The 19,575-nt window shown below is 46.3% G+C and overlaps 1 protein-coding gene across 1 annotated transcript; it reads left to right on the forward strand.

Moving 5' to 3' along the window:
- Positions 1-202: 202 nt before the first annotated feature.
- On the forward strand, positions 203-2,751 carry MEX3B (mex-3 RNA binding family member B; the record flags this gene model as incomplete). Its single annotated transcript, XM_082840223.1, has 2 exons — positions 203-470; positions 1,304-2,751. The coding sequence occupies 2 exons, from the start codon at positions 203-205 to the stop codon at positions 2,749-2,751; spliced, it is 1,716 nt and encodes a 571-aa protein (XP_082696349.1).
- Positions 2,752-19,575: the final 16,824 nt, after the last annotated feature.

Genomic DNA, 19,575 nt, shown 5'->3' on the forward strand with positions numbered 1-19,575 from the left:
GGCGGGGGCTCCCGCAGCCACTGCCCGGCGTGGACCGCAAGGAGCGACCCACTCTTCCCGGCGCCGAGAAAGGAGCAACGGAGCCCTCTGCAGCCGGCCGGCCTCTCCGCCCCTGACCACTCGCTTCCCGGCTGCCTTTGTGGCCGCAGTTTCTCGCCGCCGAGCAGAGGGCCGGCGGGGGCGCGGTGCGCACGGCCGAGCGATGCCCAGCTCGCTGTTTGCAGACCTGGAGCGCAACGGCAGCGGCGGCGGCGGGGGAGGCGGCGGCGGCGGCGGCAGCGGCGGGGGAGAGACCCTGGATGACCAAAGAGCCCTGCAGCTCGCGCTCGACCAGCTCTCCCTGCTGGGGCTGGACAGTGACGAGGGCGCGTCTCTGTACGACAGCGAGCCGAGGAAGAAGAGCGTGAACATGACCGAGTGCGTGCCGGTGCCCAGTTCCGAGCATGTCGCCGAGATCGTGGGGCGGCAAGGTGGGTCCGGCAGGGATGGGCAGCTGGAGGTGAGAGGGTTTCGGGCCACCGCCCCGCGGGGAAGGCGGGAGAGGAACCGAGATCCGCGGCGCCGGGGAGCCTTGGGGAGGGAGGAAGAGCCGCGCGAAGGGCCGGCGCCCCAGACAAAGAAAGTGCAGGCAGGCTGTCTCCCAGAGCCGCGCCGCGGCCACGGCGGGATGCACTTTCTCCTGCGAAAATCACTGCCTTCTCCCCTAGCGCCCCCCACCCAGCCCACCCCGGGAAATAGAATTTAAATATAAGATGCTTGGGGGAGGGGGCCTTTGATCGGTCCTTTGGGAGGGGGGAGGAGGAGGAGTGAGCATCGGATGGGAGGAGGATTCTGGATTTCTGCAAAGCGGAATGGAGCCCAGAGGAGGAACAATGGGTCCCGGGACTGCCCCCCATTCCCACCAGTCCCCCCCCCGCGCTGGAGGATCTCGACCTTCGGTCGCCTTCCCCGAACCCTTTGCCTCGTCTTCAGGGCGGACGGCGGCGCGTCCCGCTGGATACCAGCGTCATCTCCCCAGCAGACTTTTTCTGGGATTCTCGGGTTTGACTCGGGACGACTGCAGTCACTGGGGGAGGGCTGGGCAGCCAACGGACTGTTCCTCGAGCGCCTCGCGGGTGGAACCCGCTTTCCAGCCCGTGGAGCGGCCCGGGGTCTGTGAGGGAGCCGCCCCCTTTCCGCCCATCGCGCGTTCTGCCTTCCCGCTGCCCTGTACGCGGGCAGTCCCAGGTCCCCGCGGTTACCCCGGGGTAATGGGCGTGTCTGTCTCTCTCTCCCACTCCCTCCCCTGCACTCTGGCTCCCAGGTTGTAAAATCAAAGCACTGCGGGCGAAGACCAACACTTATATCAAGACCCCAGTTCGTGGGGAGGAGCCTGTCTTTGTTGTGACGGGCAGGAAGGAGGATGTGGCCATGGCTCGGAGGGAGATCATCTCTGCCGCCGAGCACTTCTCCATGATCCGCGCCTCGCGGAATAAGAACACGGCGCTCAACGGCGCAGTGCCCGGGCCGCCTAACCTGCCGGGGCAGACCACCATCCAGGTGCGGGTGCCCTACCGCGTGGTGGGGCTCGTGGTGGGGCCCAAGGGCGCCACGATCAAGCGCATCCAGCAGCAGACGCACACGTACATCGTGACGCCCAGCCGCGACAAGGAGCCTGTGTTCGAGGTGACCGGCATGCCTGAGAACGTGGACCGAGCTCGCGAGGAGATCGAGGCGCACATCGCCCTGCGCACTGGCGGCATCATTGAGCTCACAGATGAGAACGACTTCCACGCCAATGGCACGGATGTGGGCTTTGATCTGCATCATGGGTCCGGCGGGTCCGGCCCAGGCAGCCTCTGGAGCAAGCCCACCCCCAGCATTACGCCCACTCCGGGCCGCAAGCCCTTCTCTAGTTATCGCAACGACAGCTCCAGCTCGCTTGGCAGCGCCTCCACAGACTCTTACTTCGGCGGGGGGACCAGCGGCAGTGCAGCTGCCACCCCGCGCCTGGCGGACTATAGTCCCCCCAGCCCCGCGCTCAGCTTTGCTCACAATGGAAACAACAACAATGGCAATGGATACACCTACACGGCGGGGGAGGCTTCTGTGCCTTCCCCTGACGGCTGTCCTGAGCTACAGCCCACCTTCGACCCGGCTCCCGCCCCACCGCCTGGGGCTCCACTTCTCTGGGCCCAGTTTGAGAGGTCCCCGGGAGGCGGACCTGCAGCTCCCGTGTCCTCTTCCTGCTCTTCCTCTGCATCTTCGTCTGCTTCGTCTTCCTCTGTGGTCTTTCCCGGGGGCGGCGCGAGCGCGCCCTCCAACGCCAACCTGGGGCTGCTGGTGCACCGCCGGCTGCACCCGGGCACCAGCTGCCCCCGTTTGTCCCCGCCCTTGCACATGGCTCCGGGGGCGGGCGAGCACCACCTGGCTCGCCGGGTGCGCAGCGACCCGGGCGGAGGGGGCCTGGCCTACGCCGCCTATGCCAACGGCCTTGGGGCGCAGCTGCCGGGCCTGCAGCCGTCGGACACATCCGGCTCCTCGTCCTCGTCCAGCTCCTCCTCCAGCTCTTCATCCTCCTCCTCTGGGTTGCGGCGTAAGGGCAGCCGTGACTGCTCCGTGTGCTTTGAGAGCGAAGTAATCGCCGCACTGGTGCCCTGCGGCCACAACCTCTTTTGCATGGAGTGCGCCAACCGCATCTGTGAGAAGAGTGAGCCTGAATGCCCGGTCTGCCACACCGCGGTCACTCAGGCCATCCGCATCTTTTCTTGAAGGCGGCGCGCACCACGCGGGGGATGGAGAACCCGCTTCCCTCCATCCTCACTCCCCAGCGCCTCTCTGCCTACTTGGTGCCCCACCTTCTCCTCCCCGCCTCCCTGCTCACACTCTGAGATCCGAAGAGGAGCTTGGAAAGCTGTAGTATCCGCTCATTTTTTAAATTTCAATTTTTAAACAAAGGAACTTGCCAGGATATCTGCATCAAGAGTACTGTAGCCTGGGAAACCTCCGAACCACCTTAAATGCATGCTCTATAAATAATAGGAACGGCGACATTCTAGTAATGATAGTTTTTACACTGTACTTAATAGGAAGCTTCCAAAAGAAGAAAACCCCACAAGTTTTCCATTTTCTTAAAGTAGGAAAAAATGAACAATAATTATTATGATGAAGATGATAATAATAGTGCTATGGGATGTGTGGACTGTTTTAGTGTGTTCCCCTTTGTGGCTGGGTTCCTACGATGCTTATTATAGAACACAGTGGATCCTTTTTGAATGTTCGTGGAAGGGCCAGGAGTTCCTGTGAAACCAGGATACTGCAGCTTTATTAAAGTTAAAGAAACTGTAACATATCTCTTATATATTAAAAAACGTTTAAAAGTTTTAAAGAGAAATTGCATTATACAGATTGAAGTATTTTATTCTTTTTTGACTTGAAAAATTATATTTCATATTGCAAAGATGTTTACAAGTATTTTAATTTAAGTTCAGTGAACTTTTTTGTAGCTGGGTTAAATCTTTTTATTTTAGTATGGCCTTATGGCAAAGAACACTGTATTATTTTAATAATCACACAATTGTGACGGAATTACAAACCATAAAATGTGTAATGTTTTGAACAGTATTCTGTTGGGATGGAGATTTTATAGGTTCAGACAAATCTTCTAGATCTGCTTCACCCAGCATATTTTCTATTCAGTGATATAAAGCATATTTTATTCTATATTATTACAAAAAACAGAAATGTATAAACATGTCAAAAGGAACTGTTGATGCTTTCTAACATTTGTATAAATAGAATTCAGTGCAAGTTACAAAAATTCTGTTGCACCACTATAGTTTTAGTATTTCTATTTTAATACATTTGTTTACCACTTGTTTATGTATATGTAGGTGATGTTACTTGAGCTTAAATGTACTTTACTGAGCAAAGTTTAAAAAAACAAAGTATATTTTATTTTATGATAAAGGGCCTTTAACCTCATGGTCAAATACTAATATTATATTTGCTGAGACAAGATTTGAAATTGTATCAAGAGTTTTATTTTTCTGACATTTAAAGTTCTACATAATAAAGGTAAAACTTAAGTAATGGTGCTACTTCATTTTTTAAGTATTTCTATATAAATAAAATATTGAAGAAAATCTATCTTGTGTGGTAACTTGATTTTTTTTTTGTTTTTTTTTTAAGCTTCTCGGAGTCTAGCTTTATAAGGAATCACTCTTAAGTGACAAATTGAAAGATACAACTTCCAGGCGTATTATGTCAGTATTTTATCAATAGAGTGGACTTTCAAAAGAGGCCAAGGTTGTGTTTGGTTGGATGGTTAGGCCGTGGGTAAAAGTATTTTTTTTTTTTTTAATTGCATGTTATCTACCGAATCAGAGCTTCCTCATTAGACGTTTGTGGGCACAGTGCCTAGGATCTGTGATTCTTTTAGGGTCCCAGGAAAAGGTTTAATTTCTCTTAAAATTAGAAGAAAATAAAGCAAAGGAAGTGAAAATATTCAAAGACAATGTCTTAACTTTCAGGCCCACCAAAACCTATTCCATTTTACCTAACACATTAAGAAAACAAGGTATCAAAGTATTGAAAGTTATATCGAAAATAAATTTGAATAATATTATTATGGCGGAGGGAGCAGAAGCGCCTAGGGCCTAGGAAGGTCATCATCCCACCCAGCAGGGCCCTCAAGAGTTTAAGGAGGCTGAGGGCTTGTGCTTGCTGTGGTGAGTTTCCACTGGAGGTCACTTCCTTGGGGGAAGCCCAGAGATGCCAGTTTCTGCTCGTCGAGGACCGGGCTAGATTTGAGCCCTGCTCCTAATAGGCTTCTGCTCGTCAGGCAGGCTAACTGGTGTTGACAGGCTGCAGGTGTTAACTGTCTGTTGTTGTTTGCGAGAAGTTTTTGTTTGTTTTTGGCAGGCTACACCTGCTCCCTGGCTGTGGGGCTTTGTCAAGGGATGGAGCCTGCATGCTTTCACTTGACAGGAGCTCTGCCTTCTAGAGAGTATTTAGGAATGACCAGACCATACCGCTGGATTGCCAACGACTTCCAGGCTGAGCTGAGCTGCCCCTGGAGAACGGTGTCTGCCTGGAATGCGGGCAGCCTTTTATTTTAACCTTTGCTGATGGGTAACATTTAGCAGGTGAGTCCAAAGAGTAGGCCGTAACATATATTGGCTGTTCCTCTTTTCCCCTTTGTATTCATTTTTATTTGTCCAGAAATTTAGTCACTGCCTACGTCATAGCTCCTGATTTGTTTGGTTTGAATGATTCTCTGCAAAGGCAGGAGACAGGCCTTTGGGGTGGGAGGAGAGAAAGGAGTGGCCCTGCTTGGGAAATTTCTGGCATCATCTTCAGCTCTGGAAAGTTCCCAGGCAGTGTTTACCCCCTTCTTTGCTCCCTCAAGGACTGGAGGTTAGCTGAGGCCTGGCAAGGAGCAATATTACGGTCCAATCCCCGCTTTCCCTCAGCTGTTCCGAAGGGCCTAGAACAGAACCAAGAGTCTCTTCGCACTGATTTCTTTAGTGATGCAGCTTTGCTTTGCTGCTTTCGCAGAAGGATTCCAGAGACGGCGAGGAAAAATCGAAGCCTTGATTGGTTGAATTTCACATGGGCTCTTACTCACTGAGATTTTTTTGCGGTCCATATGCTGCTTTAGAACATGAGAAAAAGAAATCAGGTTTCGAGGCTACTGACACGCCCTTGGATGGCTTGTATTTCTTTGCGGTGAGAGGTCCCCTTTGTTGACATGACGTTTTGGAATATATTAATAAAACCAGGATTCTTGAGAGAGAGCTTTTCACTATTGGTTTCCTCTGCAGGGCAGGCCCTTGTCACCAGCGGAGGATGTGGACACATGCTAGTGGCATTAGATGGCATTAACTTTTGATCCAAGGCAGGCTTTTTGTCCCATCCCCCAGGTCCTACAAATGACAACTGTGGAGGTGGTCACTTGCTGTGGAGGTTCTCCAGCTGGAGAGATGAGAGGTACCACTTTTATGCCCTGCAACTACTAGCAGTTTCCCTTTCTACTTTCTGCTACCCATCTGAAATCCGTCTTTCTGCAGCAACAAAATACCAGCTAACAGACATCTCTGCCCCGAATTATTGGTCCATGTTTCCTTTCTTTATGTGGGCTACTGGTTCTCAACTGGGGGTGATTTTGCAAACCCCCTCACCCGTGATTTGACAATCTCTGGAGACATTTTGGGCTATGACAACGTGGGGTAGTGCTACTGGCATCTAGTGGGTAATAGCCATGGACGCTGCTTAAACATCCTGCAAAGCACAACCAAGAATCATCCAGCCCAGGGTGAGAAACCCTGATGTAGACAAAGGAAATGGATCTTCCCTGCTGTCTTTTCACTGCCTTGAAATTGGTGATATTGTTCTGACATTTAAATGCACAGAGGTTGACCCTCGGTGATGCTCTGGGATTGCCCACTACCCAGGGTAGCTCTAGTGGTATCAGGAATATTGCAGGGGAAGCCAAGGCTGATGTGTGAGCATGGGAGGTCAAAATTAAGGAAATCATTTTTCTTCACCAAAGAGTGGTAGATTGCACTCAATCAATAATAAGGTTTGCATGGAATGTTCAAAGCGCTTTCTTTTCGATTGTCTCCTGTGATCCTTTCTACAACCGTAAGGGAGAAACCATTGAGATTTTGCTGTGCGTATTTGTAGTAAAACACACTCAAAATGTAGTCCTACCAACACTGGCTCTTGGGAAAAGCTCTATTGTTGTCAGTGACTATCAGGCACTAAGAGATCCAGAGCTTTTATCTCTTAAGCCTTATCTTTCCAAGAAATATGAACAAATTTGCTCCATCTCAAGGAGGTTTTGAGCCTGCTGGCCAGGGTGATGCTGGTAGTAATTGTCCTTGAAGCAAGGCAACTTGGGGAGAGATAGAGACCCTCTCCAATACAGACCCTCTCCAAGTTGAATCTTCAGATGAGACTGCAGCCCTGGCCAACATCTTGACTGCCTCCTAAGAGACATTGAGTCAGAAATACCCGGCTAAGCCAAACCCTGATTCCAGACCCACAGAAACAGTGAAATAATAAATGTCTGTTGCTTTAAGCCTCTAAGCTTTAGGGCAGTTTGTTATGCACAAATAGAAAATGAATACAGTTATGCGATTAACTGTTAAAACAGTGGTCATCCTTGGAGAATAAGGCTGGTATTTGGGGTTGATAACAGAAAACTGGCTCTGCCATTTCCTAGCTGTGTATCTTGGGAAAGTTACTAAACTTCTCTGTGCCTCACTTTTATCATCTATGAAATGGGGATAATAACAGTAACATACCTCAAAGGGTTGCTCTGAGGAGCATTTAGGATAATGCATGGCGTATGGTATGCGCTCTCTATCTCTATCAGTCCTTATGTTTGCTATTACTATTTTTTCACTTAACATCCTCATGACCTTTGGGTTTTTTTTACTATGTGATTATATTACTTCCATAGGTCAAAAATAATTTAAAAAATTTAGAATCGGAAGCATGAGGGGTGTTTGTCGATTTTGTCTGGGCCAGATCTTCTACGTCTGAACATTTTGATGGACATCATATCTTTGATACAATGCTATTATTTTATTTTGTATAGGAGACATTACACTTTTCAAAATGCTTTCATATGAATCATCTCACAGACACCCCGTGAAGTAGTGAATAATATGGCTATCATTTTTATCCTCATTTTACAGCCCAAGAAACTGAGCTTAAATGCTTTGCCCAACAGGCAGTCTTTGGTGAAGTGGAGACTAGAGATTTCTGGAAACCTAGTTCCTTTTAACCATGCCCTGTGCAGACATACAGAAGACTCCTGCTTTTACAGAACAGCCCAAAGTGACTCCAATGAGTTATGGGTAAATTTAATAGACTGCTTACTGAAAATATCCAAACCTACCACCCATGGACTTAGAGGCCAGTAAAACACGCTTCTCATTAAAAACCATGATGACCTCATCTTAATATTCCTCCGATGACTCAGAAGACACTTCACCATCAGTGAACTGTACAGCAAGAAAATGATCACTTAAAATCTCTTGATAAAAAGGACTATGATATTTGGGGTTACTTATCACAGCCACACTTTTATGGTGTACCTCCCAGATCTGTTCATTCATCCACTCTTCCTATTCAGGGAGCACCGCTGTTGTTCTGTTAACTCTGCCTTTGCTCTGAGACTTCGGGGAATTCACTATGCATCTTCCATCTCCAATTTTCTTGGCATATTAGTCCCTTGAGATGCCTACATGAGAGTAACCTGGAAAATGTATATGAAATAGAACTTCCTGGGTCCACCTTTTGGAATTCTTATTCAGTACATTTGGGATGAGGCCTGGAAATGGCAGTTTAAAAAGCTCCCTCTATTGCTTCAATAGGGGATGGTTAGTTAAAGATATAAATCCTAGACTTTAGACAACTCTGCAGAGTGCTGTTCAAAAGAGTTAAGCAGATTGATTTGTGTTGACATTGAACAATATGCATTCTTAAGAGGAAAACGTTAAGGTACATTAGAGTACCTACAGGATGCTACACTTGTATTAAGATTGTATATGGAGACTTACCTACAAGTATCATTGTATATACATGGAATGGACCTCTGGGGAGGGAGACTGGGGGTCAGAGGTCAGGGGCTGGAGAGAGACCTACTTGTCATTGTATATCCTTTTGTGGTGTTTGGATCTTTAAAGAAATTTTGTACGTGACCTATTCAAAATATTTTCTATAGTTGATAATGTTGCATCCGTGTTGGTCCATTGATTGGAACAAATGTACCACATTGATGGTGGACGAGGCTGTGTGTGTGGCAGGGTGGGTGGGGGCGTTGGGGGAGAGGTGGGAACTCTACTTTCCTCGATGTTGGTGTGAACCTAGAAATTCTCTAGAATTAAAGTCTATTCATTAGAGCAATTTTTTAAAGTGCTGGGCATGGTAAAGCCATGTGTAAATGAATGTAAGGCTGGACTGATGGATTGATTAACAGGCTGACGAAGTAGAAGCTGCCCCTGAGATTCTGATGTGTAGCCAGGTTTGGGAATCACTGGACATGGTGGGTGGAAGGCCCCTTCCACTGACGGTTCCAGGTGAACAGGAGAGTAGAGGGTAAGATTGCAAAAGCAGGTCAGATTAGGTTGTAGAGAGCCTGGAAAGCTCGACTGGGGGTTTTGGGGTGTGTCTTGCAGGCATCAGGGGACACTGTTTTCGTAGTGAGCCAGATGGGCTGGGAAAAGGCCAGGACAGGCTGGAGTGGGGAGGCCATGGCCATGATCCGGGAGGTAGACGGTGAGGCACGAGGTCGCGGAGCATCTGGGATGATGAGAGAAGAGGAGAGAGTTGTGAGGGCCTTGAAAAAGTATTAGGTTGAATCATGTGAAATTGCTGATACTGGACCATTTTGATCTACATTAATCACACTTTCATGCGGTTCAACCTAACAGAATTGACACCGTGAGGTGGCAGAGGGCATCTCTGGAGAGTGAGGATGGACGGGGAGACTTGGGGACTTAAGTCTCAGTGGCTAGAACACCGTTATTAAAAAGAGAGGAACGAGGATGTTTGAGGTGATGACTACATGGAGTGTCGTGGAGTTTTAGACCGTGGGATTTTAGAGCAAACGCTTTTGCTTATGTTTCCTGAATATGTCTTGTGTTTCTACATATTTATGCCTTTGCCTGAACCATTCCCTCTGCCTAGGAAATGTGTTGATTTTTTCTTTTTAGTAAAGATCCAAGTGGAAGCCTGATAAAATAGAGAAAAGAAAGGTCTACCTGGAGCAAAGTTTATGACCTCACTGGGGTGGAGGAAGATTATCAAAAATTTGAAAGGTAGAAAGAATCATGAACATTTGACGGGGTTGGGAATGGGCCTTGGAACAGAGAAACACCCGAAGGAATGTGATATTTTAGGAAGAGGATGTTGCTGGTGGTAGGCAGGATTGATTCCCCACAAAATTGTCAGTGACCCAAGATGAGATGGGGAGGGCCTGGACCCAGGAGATAGCAGTTGGATTAGGAAGGAGGGGAGGGAGATGAGGTGCTTCGTGGCTTAGCGAATCTTAGCACAAGAAGGGAGTTTAAATATAATCTGGTTCAAACAGCACCTCCACCAATGCTGGAACCACCGTTTCCTTGAAGAGCTTGGGAAGTCATCACTCTTTTCTTTTATACCTCAGTTTTATTGAGATGTGATTGACCGACAGCACTGTATAAATTTAAGGTATATAGCATAATGATTTGACTTTCATACATCATGAAATGATGACCATAATAAGTTTAGTGAACATCCATCATTTCATAGAGATACAACCTTAAAGAAATAGAAAAAAATACATTTTCCTGGTTATGCGAATTCTTAGGATTTATGCTCTTAACAACTTTTGGATATAGTGTACAGCAGTGTTACTTATCTTTATCATGTTGTACGTTACATCCTTAGTATTTATTTATTTTAGAACTGGAAGTTGGTACCTTTTGACTGCTTTCACCCAATTTCCACTCGCTCTCACCCCCCTCATCTGGGATCATAGGTATGATCTCTTTTTCTGTGAGTTTGTTTGCTTGGTTTTGGAGTATAATTGACCTACAGTACTATGTTAGTTCCTGGTGTACGACAGAGTGTTTCAATATTTCTATACGTTTCAAAATGATAAATCTAATTGTCATCTATCACCGTCCAAAGAAATGACACAGTTAATGACTATATTCCCCATACTCTACATTTCGTACTTGTGACTCACTTATTTTGTAACTGAAAGTTTATACCTCACCTATTTCTCTCCTCCACCCACCCGCTTCCCCTCTGGCAACTACCTGTTTGTTCTCTGAATCTTTCTGTTTTGTTACCTTTGTTTATTTATTTATTTTTCTTTAGATACCACATACAAGTGAAATCATACAGTATTTGTCATTCTCAGTCTGTGCCTTTGGGCAGGTCTAACTGTGAGAAAGCTGGTCCTTGCCCGGAGTCAAAAGCTGAAACTCCACCGGGCAGCTTTCATTTTATGAATCAAGTCACGTTATTTTATTTTATTTTTTTTTTATTTTTTGCGGTACGCGGGTCTCTCACTGTTGTGGCCTCTCCCGTTGTGGAGCACAGGCTCCGGACGCGCAGGCTCAGCGGCCATGGCTCACGGGCCCAGCCGCTCCGCGGCATGTGGGATCTTCCCGGACCGGGGCACGAACCCGCATCCCCTGCATCGGCAGGTGGACTCTCAACCACTGCGCCACCAGGGAAGCCCCACATTATTCTTTTACCTGACAACTCGTCAGTGATTTGAAGGTACTGACCGTGAGACCTCGAATTTTCTCACTTCCATGCTACGTAGCTCAGGGGCTTTAACTTTTCTGTAAATGATGTGCTTTGGGCCCATTTACCTTAAGCTCCGGTAGCTCACGACTGGACAATTGTACTCTAGGTGTGGACAGATAGGAGCAGAGCAGGGACACCTCCTTCCATTCGTGTGGCCTTGGGAAGCATTCACCTTCGTGGTGGCCTAATCACACTGGCCCATGCTGGAGTGAGTCCTGACACAAACCATGAGGGTGGCATTACACTTGCTGCCAGGTGTGTGGCCAGCTTTGGTGAGTGGCTGGATGTGGAGGTCAGTGAGGATTGGACCCACTTTCCAAGCAGAGGCTCTGTCATGAAGACTGGCTTTGGGCCAGCTGAAGAAGTTGTCTGTAGGGTCCAGGTCTTTTTCCAAATCCCTAAGGGGACTTGTTGGAGAGCAGTGGAAAGTGGATTAGAAACCATAAGTAGATTGGAAATCCAGAAAAGGCTGCGGAGCCCTTTTTAAGGAACCACTTTATTGAGGCGTGATTGACATAAAAAGCTGTACACATTTAATGTATGCATTCCCATACATGTTTATGTACAAATTTAGTGTATTTAATTCAATGAGTTTGGGGATCAGTAGACACCTGGGAAATCATCACCGTTAAGGCCATAGACATACCCATCACTTCCCAAAGTTTCTTCCTGCCCCCCTCAACTCCAAAAGTTATTTATCTTACATAACTGAAATTTTATACCCTTTGACCACTACCTCCCGCTCCCCCTTGCCCCCAGCCCCTGATAATCTTTGTCCTCCTCTCTGCTTCTATGAGTTTGACTATTTCAGACTGCACATATATGTGAGATCATGACGTATTCGTCCTTCTGTGACTGGTTTTTTTCATTTAGCATAATGTCCTCCAGGCCCATCCATGTTGTCCCAGATGGCAGGATTTCCTTCTTATTTTTCAGGCTGAATGGTGTTCCATTTTAAAATACCACATTTTAAAATATATATCACAGGGCTTCCCTGGTGGCGCAGTGGTTGAGAGTCCGCCTGCCGATGTAGGGGACGCAGGTTCGTGCCCCGGTCCGGGAAGATCCCACATGCCGCGGAGCGGCTGGGCCCGTGAGCCATGACCTCTGAGCCTGTGCGTCCAGAGCCTGTGCTCCGCAACGGGAGAGGCCACAACAGTGAGAGGCCCCGCGTACCGCAAAATAAAATAAAATAAAATAAAATAAAATATATACCACATTTAAAAATCTGCTCACCTGTTGACAGACACCCGGGTCATTTCACATCTTGGTTATTGTGACTAGCGCTGCAGTGAACATGGGGGTGCACGTATGGAGGAGTATTTCTGGACTTTTCTCAGGGAATCTCCTTCCAGTTCATACAGAGGCTACCTCTGATGGGTGTGCATTTTCCCCTCCACTCTCTTATCTTCCTCGCTCTTCCTTCACTGCCACGATCCTCTTGATATTCTCTATATGGTCCTCCTATGAGGTTCCCAACTCCATCCTAGAGAGTGGGTGCAAAGGCTTCAAAGTTCTAACACCCTACCCCCTACCCCCCATGGCAGGAGGCATATTGAGACCACGTACTGTGGGAGAGAGTGTAAGCCTTTCTGTGTCAACAGAGAGGAGCATCTACAAGACAAATCTTTCTAATACTGACAGCTTCTCCTAGTACAATGTCTAGATGTTATTTGACTAACATGCCCTTCTTTTTTCGTTTAACTTAAAAAAAAACTGTGGTTAAAATATACTTAACATAAACTTACCATTTTAACCACTTTTTTTTGCAGCAGCCCTAGCCTATACCCACTAGATACCAGTAGCATATTCCTAAATGTGACCACCCAAAATATGTCCAAACACTGCCCAATATAACCGGGGGAAATATCACCCCTGCTGGAGAACTACTGCCTTAATTCTTCAGATCATAATCTAAAAGTAGAGAAAATTAACTTCATCATCTGGGAGTTGAAGCTCACTGCCTTGGGCTTATATTTACCTGATACAGTGGTTCTCAAAGTTTACTGTGTGTAAGAATCACCTGGCGGAACATGTAAAATACAGATTCCTGGTTTTTGTTTCCACTGAAAACTTGGTGCAATAGGTCTGGGTTAGAACCTAAGAATCTGACTTTTAAAAGGTACAATATATCTTTGCAGCTTATTTATTTTATACATAGTACTTTGTACCTCTTAATCCCCTCCCCCATCTTGCCTCTCCCCACCCCTCCCCCACTGGTAAACACTAGTTTGTTCTCTGTATCTGTGAGTCTGTTTCTGCTTTGTTATACGTATTCATTTGCTTTTATTTTTTCTAGATTCCAAATATAAGTGATAACATACTTGTCTTTCTCTGTCTGACTTATTTCTCTAAGCATAATACCCTCCAGTCCATTTATGTTGCTGCAAATGGCAAAATTTTATTCTTTTTTATGGCTGAGTAATATTCCATTGTGTGCATATATATATACACACACACACACACACACATACAAGTGTACAATTCAGTGGCATTAAGTACATTCACCTTGTTGTGCAGCCACCACCATCATATATCTCCAGAACCTTTACATCATCTCAAACTGAAACTCTATATCCAGGAAACAATAAATAACTCCCCATTACCTCCCTTCCCCCAGGTCCTGGCAACCACTGTTCTACTTTCTGTCCCTATGAATTTGACTATTTGAAGTCAGAGCCCTCTTTTTCTATTCCTGTTTATCACAGACTTCCTTCCCACCAGGGGAAGGTGGATAGGAAAAAAGGTCATCTGGGGAAAAGAAACTTTTATACCTAGTAATATTCTGACCATGTTAAGAAAGCAAACCTTCCTCACCTCTACCCACAGGCTCACCTGAGAATCAGGTGAGGACCTGGGGAGGGGCTCTATCTGTTGAGGATGACTTCAAAGAAGAAAAGAACTGCTCTTCAGTAGGAGAATTGGGGACCAGGGTTTCTATACAACTTGAAACAATTTGTGCTAGGTTTATCTTGATTATGTCTATAAAAAGTCTATTTCCATATCCTTAGGCAAACGATGCATTTAGAAGCAAAGACATGACAGGCATATAAAGAAGTGACTATCAAGAGAGAGCCTCAGTGTGCTTGCTTATTTCAAAATGGGGTGTGTGTGTGTGTGTGTGTGTGTGTGTCTGTGTGTGTGTGCGGGTGTAGCTTAAGAATTTTTTCCAGCCTTCTCATGGGTGTGGTTTTTACATAATTGTTTTAACCAATGAATATACAATTTTCAGAAATTATCTGAAAATCTCCATTGTTGCTTTATACACATATTGACACTAATAGATGACAGGGACAAAATTTCTGCTTATAGGGATGATGACATTTCAGAGGATTCATTTATTTAATCTTTTTTGAAATTGTTTAGAAATTCTACAACAGTTAAGGTTCAACATTTGTCATCGACTTTGAATTTACGGCAGTGAATAACAGTGTTTTTAGAAGAATCTTGTGTTTCTGAGCACTTATTACATAAAGGTTGAAGATATTTAAGAAGTATAGAAATGTCGCTTCTAAAACTTGGCCTCTGTCTGAGGCACTTTTTTATAAGAACTCACAGTGTAACCTGTAAGCAGGTTTACATACAATAGTACATATACAATAGCATAGTAAGCCGTAAGGCACATAATGGGAATATATTTGACCCCCAGACTCACTAAATGATTGATCTGAGAAGAAAAAAAAATCGCTAACTATATTTAAGTGACACACAGAAATAAAGAAATGCACTCTTTTAGTAGTAACCATTAGAATTTGCTAAACAATGTAGCGTACACTGGCTCCAGCTTGTGTTAATTAAATATCCAAGACAAACATTTGTTACTAGGAAGATTTTATGATCCCTTTATTATTAGTAGCAGTGTTTCAAATCTTCTGTTTGTACGAGCATGTACATCAATGTGTTATTGCCATAAAAGTTTCATCTCAAGAGCTCAGTCTTCATTCATATAGAAGTACTAGCTAGATTCCAGCCATTCCACTGCAAAGAAGAGATCAAAATGAATGAAAACCTCCAGTCTGCATTTCCCATTTAGGGAGAAAGAATGCCTCACGTTTCACTCAAGCATTTATAAGACGTTTGGGACAGAGGAAATCGTAGCAGGGGTGGGACGTTGAACATACTGCCTCAATATCTCGCCCTTTGCTTCGTAAATTTGGGGCTGCCAAGTAGCTCACTACGAGAGAGTGAAGCACACTCCAGGTCTCCACGTTTTGGGTGGAACGAGGCCATATATCAAACTTGGAAACTAAAATGAAGTCCCTTCCAGGGCAGCCCAATTAATCCTTTCATGGTCAGAATATTGATACTCCTGCATCCAAATTGATGTCCAAAATGAATCAATCAGACTCAGAAGCTTCTCAAAATAGAGAAATAGGCAGGTTTTAGAGCCCAGGACAGTCAGAATACAAAAACAAGTCATGGTGTGGCCCTATCTTATTGAATCAAGTCTGTGATAGGACCTTGTGGCCACAGGCAGTCTGTACACAAGTTGATGATTTTCAGAAAGCGACGGGCCCTCCGTGAGTGGGGGGAGCTCGACTCTTGGCTTTTGCTAAGAGCTCTGAGAATCTCTCTGGTGGTTGTCTTACAGTTCTGGAGATGAGAAGCAGAGAGCAAGGTGTCAGCGGGGTTGGTTTCTTCCGAGGGCTCTGAGGAAAGGATCTCTTTTTGGCTACTTTGATTTGTAGATGGCCATCTTTATATGATCTCTTCACATCATCTTCCCTCTCTGTATCTGTCTCTATTTTCAAATCTCCTCGTTTAATAAGGACACCCGTCATATTGGATTAGGGCCTACCTTAATGACCTCATGTTTACTTGATTATTTCTGTTAAGGACCCTATCTCCAGAGAAGGTCACATTCTGAGGTCCTGGGGGCTAGGACCACAACATATGTTTTTTTTTCATATGTTGAAATTCAATCCGTAACACTTCCTGTAGTGGCTTAAGCAGAATTTGAGTGGATTTACATACAGGGAGCTCCAGAGTAAGCCGATCAGCCCTTGTCTGGTGGCTCAGAGACACAACCAGGACTCACAGCTCTTTCCAGCTTTCTGCTGTGTCATCTGTTATGTGTTTAATGCCTCAGGGTCACAAGACAGCTGCTGCACCCTCAGGCCTCTCGTCTGTGGTTCCAGCATGAAAACGGGGGTGAAAGGGTGAAGAAGACCATAAAAAAGCATGTTCCTGGTGCGCCTTTGCCTTTTCATTCAGGGACTACCTCTCATTGGCCAGAACCATGCCTGTCGTTGGGAAATCAAATATTTTTAGCTGGACACCACGCTACCTTGAATGAAATCTGCATTTTTCTGGTAAAGATGAAGGATAAAGTTGAGGGAGGGGGCAGTACCTATTAGACAAATAGCAGTAGAACTACTTCAGGAGCTAAGACTGCAGGACCAGGAATTTGCCAAAGTCAAAGTTAAGGCTGAGCTCGCCAACCAGGTAGTTTAATAGGATCTGTCTGAGTTTGGCAGAGACGAGTCTGGGCACAGGGTATGGGACCTGAAGCTTAGAGAGAGGATGGAGGGGCTCAAAAGAGTCAACTCGCCACTCTGTGGCCTGTTGTCCTCAAGGAATAGGGCCATTTCCAAGGCCTAGTATTGACCTCTATTGATGCTGGTTGGACATGCAGAGGTGGCAGTGGCTAGATTGGCCATGGTGGTGGGATTCCATGCTGTTGGGCCCATGCGTAGCCTCCATCTCTCCATTTGGGGGCTCATTCTGCAAGTTCTGGGGTAGCTGATGACAAAGGCTGGCTGAAGCCAACTGGCCGAGTCGTTTTGTCTAGTTGGCTGTCCATCGCCTCTTCCATGGTGGATCCTTCCTGGTGGGGTGATTTCCGTCAGCCTCCTACTCTCACTCGTACATGCCTTCTTCTGATTGCAGGTGTTAAGCAGTCCCCTTGTCGGCTGGTTGCCTCCTTTGCTCCTCAGAGCTCCGTGCTCTATAAGCAAACTCCACAGCTCCCTATGGGTACTCCTCGGATGTGCAGTCGTCGTGCCCTCTTGGCTTCTGGGAGTGAAGCACTGCCTCTCTTGTTCTGGGGCCCCGTCAATACAGATTGCTATTAACCTGCCCAGCTTTGTGAGTATCTTACCTATCGCCAGCGCCAGGCTGTAGAAGAGAGCTATCAATGCGTTGCTTAGTGTTTTTGGTGCCCCTCTGGCCAGCTCTTTTCTGGTGGCCTTGGTGCACGCCACCCATGGAACGTAATCCTCTAGTGGGTCTATTGGCCTCGTGATATATCCATTCCAGCATGCCCACTGACCTGATCTTTTTTTTTTTTTCCCTTCCCCTGTTGTTTGCTAAAGTAACTCAGCCATGTCCTCTTTGCTTAGTAAGTGGGCCATCTATTTCTCCAGGTTCTAAAAACCATCACATCATCAAGAAAGCACCCCCCAACACACACACACACACACACACACACACACACTCATACATGCACACACACTGAGACATTTTCTCAGGTTACCACCTGTGAAATCTACAGCAATTAGGTAGCCACCTTATGCCAGGGAGTGTGCCTGCATTCCACTGGAGATGAGGTCCTCCTTGCTGATCTGGCAATGAGTCATCCAGTTCCAAGATGAAATTCCAGGATGAAGGAAGTCGTCAGGGAGGATGGAACTGCCTAGGGTCTGGGGCAGGAAACTCTTGTCAGGGGTTTACTCTGACATGAGTCCTGTGGCCCAACAAAGAATCCTCAAAGGTCATGTGCCAAGAAGAATCAGAAATTTACCAGTGAGTGAAAGTCTTGTGGGACCTCATTTCTTGCCACTGTAAGAGGGAAAGAGAGCTCCTGATGGACGGTGCTTGGCGTGGGGGGGTGGGGGGGCGGGCGGGGGCAGAGATGGAGTGTCTCAGAGAAAATGCCTGGGCTGAACAAGAAGGGAAAGACGTTCTGAGAGTCAGGGTATAGGTGGCCGGGGGGCAAGCTGGCAGCACGGGATCCCTGGATTAAGAAGCGCTCAGGGACTGAATGGGTCTGACCTCAATGCGAATTCAAAAGGAAACCAGAAGATCATGGGAGTTGGGTGGGGAAAGAGTGTATAGCACTTCAGACAAAACCCAGAGCCCTGATGATGCTGTATTTTTGAGGCCGGGGCCCGCCCACCCTGCCTTGGGTCCCTCTACCCCTCTCTGTCCTTCCCATCTACCCTACACTCAGGGATCAACGAACTGGCAAGGAAGAACTTCCTATTTTTCTCATTTAAAAAAGTTTGCTTTGCCTAACTCAAGAATGTGGAATTTCTTGTTCAACCTTGGGGCCTTGCCACGTTTCACTCTTTGCACATCTTTCCTGGCCCCTCGTCCCTGCTGTCGTCTGTTATCCCCCTTTGCTTTCTCCATCCTCTCATCTTTCTGTCCCATGCCTTCTCCTGATGGATACCGCACTTCCTGCCACAGCCCTGCCCTCCTCACACACCGCAATCACACACACAAACTTTCACAAACTCTTCTTCCCTTTGAGTTCCCTGGGCCCTGCTTTTGACTGAGGAATTGGCTTCTGACTTCAAAGATTTCAGACACAGTAGATGTCAATTATTGGACTTCACTCTAGAGGTTAATCTGAATTCAAGAACTTTGACTTGAGAGGCAAATGTTTAGAGAGAGGCAATTGCATTACTTTCAAGTCTATAGATAACCTACTGGAACATTGTCAAGGGGAGAGAATACCTCTGTATCGGGAAATCTTGTAAAAGCCTTAACAGAAACATAAGATTTTTTTCTCCTTCCTTAAATATATTTGCTGATGTAAGATGCCTTACCTTTAAAGAGGTCAATATTTCTCCTACTTAAACTAGAATGTCACTAAAGAGAATCACGTATTCCTCTATTGACACAAAACTGCATTTTGAAGGTTTAGTAAAAATATTTTTCCAAGTTCTGATGGACAGCTTCATCCAACAGTCAACAAACAAATGCTGGAATTAAAAACAAATTAAACTGATAAGTACTGTACAACCACAAAATGCACAAAATGTGCCACAATATATACAAACAAGGCAGGCTTTCTTTAGGTTGAATACAAGTTTGTCATTAGGTATTACTATTATTAGTCTGTTTGAAATCACACACTAATTGGATATTCCCCAAGTACTTGGGACCCAGAACTTGAAATGAGGGTAGAGTAAGCCTCTGGGGTGGGAGTGGGACGAAATTGATGGGATTTCATAGACTGCCAGGCTGGAGAGAACCTCATGGATCCCTTGAGACCAAAGCCCTTAGGGCAAGGTTTCTCAACCTCCCACCACTGACATTTCGAGACAGGTAATC

The sequence above is a fragment of the Leucopleurus acutus genome (assembly GCF_964270905.1).
Source record: "Leucopleurus acutus genome assembly, chromosome: 1".
Lineage (NCBI taxonomy): Eukaryota > Metazoa > Chordata > Mammalia > Artiodactyla > Delphinidae > Leucopleurus > Leucopleurus acutus.